Source organism: Pezoporus wallicus, unplaced genomic scaffold, assembly GCF_028554395.1.
Source record: "Pezoporus wallicus isolate ANWC-B61680 ecotype Strahan unplaced genomic scaffold, APGP_CSIRO_Pwel_v1 contig_9238, whole genome shotgun sequence".
Lineage (NCBI taxonomy): Eukaryota > Metazoa > Chordata > Aves > Psittaciformes > Psittacidae > Pezoporus > Pezoporus wallicus.
In genome coordinates, this window is record NW_026636792.1 from 1,569,597 (window position 1) to 1,576,564 (window position 6,968).

Below are 6,968 nucleotides of genomic sequence, written 5' to 3' on the forward strand. Positions count from 1 at the left end.
TGAACTGGCACTTGCCACATCACGTGTATGTTCAGATGATAGACTTTTTAGGCCCTGATCTGCAGGCCAAAATCTGGAAAGAAGAAATGAATCTAAAGCTTTGAGACTGTTCAGTGGGTCTTCAGACTGTTGCTTAGAACAGGATTGTTAAGAGAAGAGTGTGGATACTGTTTTATCTAAAACCTGCTTTTCCGTATTTAGTTTCTGCTCTGTTCTTTGTTTTAAGGACTATCGGACAAAGCCCTTTTGCTGCAGTGCATGTCCATTCTCCTCGAAGTTCTTTTCAGCGTACAAAAGCCACTTCCGGAATGTTCATAGTGAAGACTTTGAAAATAGGATTCTCCTTAATTGTCCTTATTGTACGTTCAATGCAGACAAAAAGACTTTGGAAACGCACATTAAAATATTTCACGCTCCAAATGCCAATACACAGAGTGGAGGCATCAGCACTTTCAAAGATAAAAACAAACATGATAGCCTTAAACCTAAGCAGGCTGACAGTGTAGATCAAGCTGTTTATTACTGTAAGAAGTGCACTTACCGAGATCCTCTGTATGAAATAGTTAGAAAGCACATTTACAGGGAACATTTTCAGCATGTTGCTGCTCCTTATGTAGCAAAGGGAGGTGAAAAGTCACTCAATGGTGCAGTTCCATTAAGTTCCAGTACCCGAGAGGAGGGGAGTATTCACTGCAAACGATGCCTTTTTATGCCGAAGTCGTACGAAGCTTTAGTACAGCATGTTATCGAAGACCACGAACGTATAGGATATCAGGTGACGGCAATGATAGGTCACACTAATGTAGTGGTTCCAAGATCTAAACCTTTGATGCTGATAGCTCCAAAACCACAGGATAAGAAGTCTATGGGCCTCCCTCAGAGGATGGGTCCCCTTTCCCCTGGAAGTGTTCGATCTCTTTCGTCCCAACAGATGATGAACAGACTCACTATACCAAAGCCTACGTTAAATTCCGCAGGAGTGAATATGATGTCAAATGTGCACCTACAACAAAACAATTATGGAGTCAAGTCAGTACCACCAAGTTATGTTGGTCAGCCAGGAGGGAGGCTGAACTTAAGTGGTAGTGCACAGGTTTCTATTCCACAACAATCACAATCAATGAAGCAGTTTTCAACAAGTGGAAATGGAAGGCCTTATACTCTTGGAGGGGAACAGAGATCGCAGGCCTCAGCAAGATACTCTCTTCAGTCTGCCAATTCATCTTCCCTTTCATCAGCTCAGTTGAAACAGGCGTCGTTATCTCAGTCACAGTCAGCCTCAAGAGTATTAGGTCAGTCTGGCTCAAAGTCACCTGTAGCAGCTACAGGTCCTTCCCCTGTCAATACGTCATCCACACAGAAGTGGAAAATCTGTACAATCTGTAATGAGCTGTTTCCTGAGAATGTGTATAGTGTCCACTTTGAAAAGGAGCACAAGGCTGAAAAGGTGCCTGCAGTAGCTAACTATATAATGAAAATACACAATTTCACTAGCAAATGTCTATACTGTAATCGCTATTTACCCACTGATACATTGCTTAATCATATGTTGATACATGGTCTGTCTTGTCCATATTGCCGTTCAACCTTCAATGACGTTGAAAAGATGGCTGCTCACATGCGAATGGTTCACGTGGATGAAGAAATGGGACCTAAAACTGATTCCACCCTAACCTTTGATTTGACATTGCAGCAGGGTAGTCACACGAATATCCATCTTCTTGTAACCACCTACAACCTGAGAGATGCTCCTGCTGAATCTGTAGCTTACCATGCTCAGAATACTCCTCCGGTTCCTCAAAAGCCACAGCCAAAAGTCCAGGAGAAGTCTGATGTACCTGTAAAAAGCTCTCCACAAGCAGCAGTTCCGTACAAAAAAGATGTGGGGAAAACCCTCTGTCCTCTGTGCTTTTCAATCCTAAAAGGACCCATCTCTGATGCACTTGCACATCATCTACGGGAGAGGCATCAAGTCATTCAGACAGTTCACCCGGTTGAGAAAAAGCTGACCTACAAATGCATTCATTGCCTTGGTGTATATACTAGTAACATGACTGCCTCAACTATAACGCTGCACCTTGTTCACTGCAGAGGTGTTGGGAAGACCCAGAATGGCCAGGAGAAAGGTACTTCCTCATCTCGGCTCAGTCAGTCTCCAGCTGTAGCACCCGTAAAACGTACTTACGAACACATGGAATTCTCACTGATGAAGAAGAGGAAAATGGATGACGATGACTCCCCTTCTGCCTTTGAGGAGAAGCCTGAAGAACCTGTAGTTCTAGCATTGGACCCCAAGGGTCATGAAGATGATTCCTATGAAGCCAGGAAAACATTTCTTACAAAGTATTTTAATAAGCAACCATATCCCACTAGGAGAGAGATTGAAAAGCTGGCTGCCAGTCTGTGGCTCTGGAAGTCTGATATTGCATCTCATTTTAGTAACAAGAGGAAGAAATGTGTAAGAGATTGTGAAAAGTACAAACCTGGTGTGCTGCTCGGTTTCAATATGAAAGAGTTAAACAAAGTCAAACATGAAATGGACTTTGATGCTGAATGGCTGTTTGAAAACCACGACGAAAAGAATTCCAGAGTCAACGTTAGTAAGACTGTTGATAAAAAAATAAACCTAGAAAAAGACAATGAAAGCTCCTCAGACAGCTATGAAAATATAGAAGAGGAATACAATGAAAGTGGGAGTCCGTTTGGTCAGCATATTTCCGACAGTGGTGGGAAAACCTCTTCTGATAGCACAGCGGAGAACCCAGAGGACAGCATATCCTCCAAGGAAATCATAGAAGAAAATACATTACAGTCTCCAGAAAAGTCTGATCAAAAACAAGAGGAAAGCTCTAAATACGAAGAGATTATTTCTGCTGAAGAGCCAACAAAACTGGTAGGTGATGTCTCAGATAGTGACGGTGATCAGGATGATCAAGATGATGCTGTTGAATGGAAAGATGGAGCTTCACAATCTGAAAGTGGGCCTGGTTCTCAGCAGGTTTCTGATTTTGAAGATAATACATCAGAAGTAAAGCCAGAGGTGTGGACAGATGAATCCTCCCAAAGTGAAGATGCAAGTAGCAGTAAACCAGCTGTTGAGACAAAGGGGGGTGGATCTGAAAGTGAGGAAGAACAGTCAAAGTGGAAGAATCGTTCCTATGGAAAAGTAGAAGAGTTTTGGTCTAAGGACCAGTCGCAATGGAAAAACGCATCAGAGATTGAGGAGAGCTTGTCAAATCAGCAGATGGAATGGCAGAATAGCACAATTGACAGTGAGGATGGAGAGCAGTTTGACAGTGTGACTGATGGAGTAGCAGAGCCAATGCACAGCAGCTTAACCGGTGTGGAGCTGAGCAGCCAGCAAGCATGAGCTGCTCGGTTCAGAAGCATCAGTAACAAGGTCCAGTCTACAACTGTTGAAACACTTTCATTTCAGTCTGACTGCTAAGCTTACGTTTTAACTGGTACTGCCTTTCGAGTGCTAGGTCATGGCATGTGGTGGTTGTGGCCACTGCTGTTCCAGTGGTTATTTAAGGACGCTGTTGGCTGATCTGGCTTGAGAAAACCTGCTGGGATGAGCACAGTAACTTAATGTGAAAATGGATAAGCTGGTGGCTCCAGAATGCACACAGAGAAAAGCAGAGGTTTATTTTATCTGCATTTTCAACATTTATTTCACTCTTGTACATGTTCAGTTGTATGTCTTTTTAAACATTACCCTTTTTCACATGGTAGTGTAGGGCCAGCCATACAAGCTACCAGTTCAACGTGTATAGTAGACTATGGGGGAATTGATTTTTTTCATGTATCATTCTGAATAGTTGAAATGTATATTTGTACAGTCTTTTAGACCTATTCAAGTGAAGCTTATGAAATTGTTCTTGTGTACCCATCATAGATTTGTTTCTCTTTTTTAGTGTTGCCCTGCTGTGTAATAAATGCTGTATCTAGTTTACCTAGCAAAAGCTTGAAACTGCTATAGTATGAATTTTGACAAACTTAGTTTTTGCACATAACCTTGTACAATCTCAAAACAGAGGCCAGCAACATAAGAAAATATATCTGGACTCTATTGTATTATAGAATTTTCTTGTTCTGAATATCCTTGACATTACAACTGATGACAAACGTATTTCAGAGGCATTTTCTGAAATCTTTTAAGCTAAAAAAGAAAAATCACATGCAAGAAACAAGTTTGCAGCTACTAATTTTGACACCTTTTAGATCTGTATAAAAGTGTATTGTGTTGAAGCAGCACACTGAAACAAAAGTGCTGTGTTTTGGATATTTAGTTTTATCTTTAGTTAACACCAGCAAGGTGTTGTATTCATTTATACCATCTAATATATGACACACTGTTGTAGTATGTATAATTTTGTGATCTTTATTTCCCTTTGTATTCTTCATTTAAGCATCTAAATAAATTGCTGTATTGTGCTTAATGTAAATATTTGCTTTATTACATGCAAATGCTGCATTCATTCCTTTTTTGTTTTTTTTTTTCTCTCCCCTTTTGTTCCCCAAAGTGCTGCACAGCTCTGTTGGGGGGGGGGGGGGAATGTGTGCTCAGCACTTCCTTATGGAATAGACTGATCTCCTTCAAGGATGTTGAAAATCCTACAAAACCATCTTTGGTTGAATTTGTCTTTACTAGTCAGTGTTATAGAATACTAATTTATAAACAGGATTGTAGTGATTTGCTTGTTCTGCAGCCTGGGGAAACAAGGTCTATGAATTACTTGCATTTTTCATCCCTTTCACCTATTAGAACGTTACCTAGAATTGTGCCTCTCTGAAGCACTATGTAGGGAGGTGAAATGATTGCAGAGGTATTTGAATACTTGCCCTTTAAACATGACTGAGCATGCCTTGCATGCTACAGACTTGTCTTGCCTTTGAAGAAAAAGTAACTTGAATACTTAGGAAATGAGTGTGTTACAAATTGGGGGTGGGTTTGGTCAAACCATTTTGGCAAGTGTGCAGTGTAAGGCAGCTGTGCAACCAGAAGCTTATCGAGATAGTAATCCTGAAGGGATCTAAATTGTGAGGAGAACAAGAAACTGTCCTTAATGAAGAGCGATGAGTTTGCTTCAGGCACGTCTCATCAGGATCAGAGAACATACTTGGGATATTTTAAAAGAGCTAAAATGACCTGTGAAATTTTTATTAATGTTGTTGTCTGTTCTTCAACTTTAAACATTTTAAACAGTAAAACAATTTCCCAGAGATGTTGAGAAGACATTTAGCAGTCTCTGGTGGGTATAAGCTGTATTCCCACCTGTACAACAAATGAGCCAGTATAATGCAAAGATGAGAAAATGTGTATGGTCCCATGTTCTGCAGCTCACTTGTGCTGCTGCTCCTCTTTGGAATGAGCATTTCTGGGTGGTGTTGAGCTCGTTCTGTGTTTGAAGTGATGACTGAAAGCAGCTACTGGTAGGTGAAGATGAATTAGGTTTGCTTTGTTCTTTTCCCCTTCACAGAAGGGATGCATACTTTCGTTCTACTTTCTTAACTCAGAGGAGTGGAAGTTGGACTGGCTCCCAGCTATGCAAGTGGTAGAAGATACGTTTTAAGACTAATACAGGAAAAATACTTCTGCATTCTACATGAGCAAAAGAGCTCCTTGTGGGCATTTTTTTTCTTCTTTAGAAGAAAACTTGAGCCTCAACTCATGTTAGGAGGCTTTCCATTTCATTGGAAATAACTTTTCAGTAAGTCAGGCAAGAGTCTGTTAACTACCACTTACAGATGCTGATGGGGTGGTAATCCTTTTCCCAGCAAACCCAGGCACTCCAAGTTCTAGAAGAGGTTATTCCTTTCTAAGAAAACTTGGTTATGTTCCTTTCTCGCTCTGTAGGCTGCTCTAGGTCACAGGAGGCTACTGCCTGAAAACTGAAGACATTTCAGGGTATTTTGTATCATTTTGTGGAGGTTTTAAGAGCTTTTACAAATGCAGTTTTAAAAAAACTTTAGTTGAATGAATGAATAAGTAACAAAAACTCCAACAGTTTAATGGCAGTGCCTTTATCTGTTACCCAGCTCTTTTGCTCACTGCTTATTATCTTATAACTGAATCCTATTTGTCTCAATACCTGATAAGGCTTATTTAGTATTAGTGAACAACAGGTAATAAGTTTCTGAATTCTGAGCTTCTGTAAATAGTAAGACTCTGAAATATGAACTCCAGAAGTGCTTCATTTGCCAGAAAATTCTATGATATGAAATACTATTTTATGTAGTGATTTAATTAAAGATCTTGTACAAAACCAGTCTGTCATACCAGGAGTATCAAGAAGGATTGAGGATGGTTAGTTTCAGTTTTAGCCTAACCCTTCTAGTATTTTAAACAAGTTACTCTTAACCTGGATTTTAGCCTAGGCAAGAATTCCTGTCTGCACTGAATTCCTGTCTACATTGGGGTCTAACCACACATTTTTGTGCAAGTCAAAAAGCAGAAGAGGTAAATGGCCCAATAAAATGGAAGGAACCTTAAAGCCAGTTTGTGTAATCGTAATGTACGGCACCATTATAATTTTATGAGATGGAAGTTACCAATTTTTATATACATTATTAAAGTTCTATAGGAGAGCTCCAGAAACGTGCCAGCTGTGCTTGCAGAGGAGCCAGCTCAAGCTGACATTTACATTCCTCTATATTCAGTGGGAGACCCTGAATGCATGAGTCAGTCCAGGCTTTGGCCAGCACAAAGACCATTGACTCTTTGAAGAATTTCTTTCAGGCAGTTTGAATTGAAGCAAAGTGAAGTATGGGTTCTGTTTTAAATACGCTACCTAAAATATAAAGGTTGTAACAGTTGAGAATGAAGTTGTAGGATATCAGCATAGATATCATTTCTAGACAGAAGACAGCTTTGTACAACAAAAAGAACCAGCTTTCTGAGCTGGTGTGACCTGTAATTTGGCTTTTGAGGAATACCTGAGAGTGCCAAGGACAGTCAGAGATCA

At 40.3% G+C, this 6,968-nt stretch overlaps 1 protein-coding gene across 10 annotated transcripts in view; it reads left to right on the forward strand.

Moving 5' to 3' along the window:
* The window catches only part of ADNP (activity dependent neuroprotector homeobox), a 31,114-nt gene extending 26,666 nt beyond the window's left edge, over positions 1-4,448 (forward strand). For all 10 annotated transcript variants that reach the window (XM_057401704.1, XM_057401702.1, XM_057401708.1 and 7 more), the window contains one exon: positions 227-4,448. In XM_057401704.1, the coding sequence (XP_057257687.1) occupies positions 227-3,370 (3,144 nt within the window). In that variant the 3' untranslated portion in view covers positions 3,371-4,448. The remainder of the gene's footprint in view (positions 1-226) is intronic.
* The last annotated feature ends 2,520 nt before the right edge of the window (positions 4,449-6,968 follow it).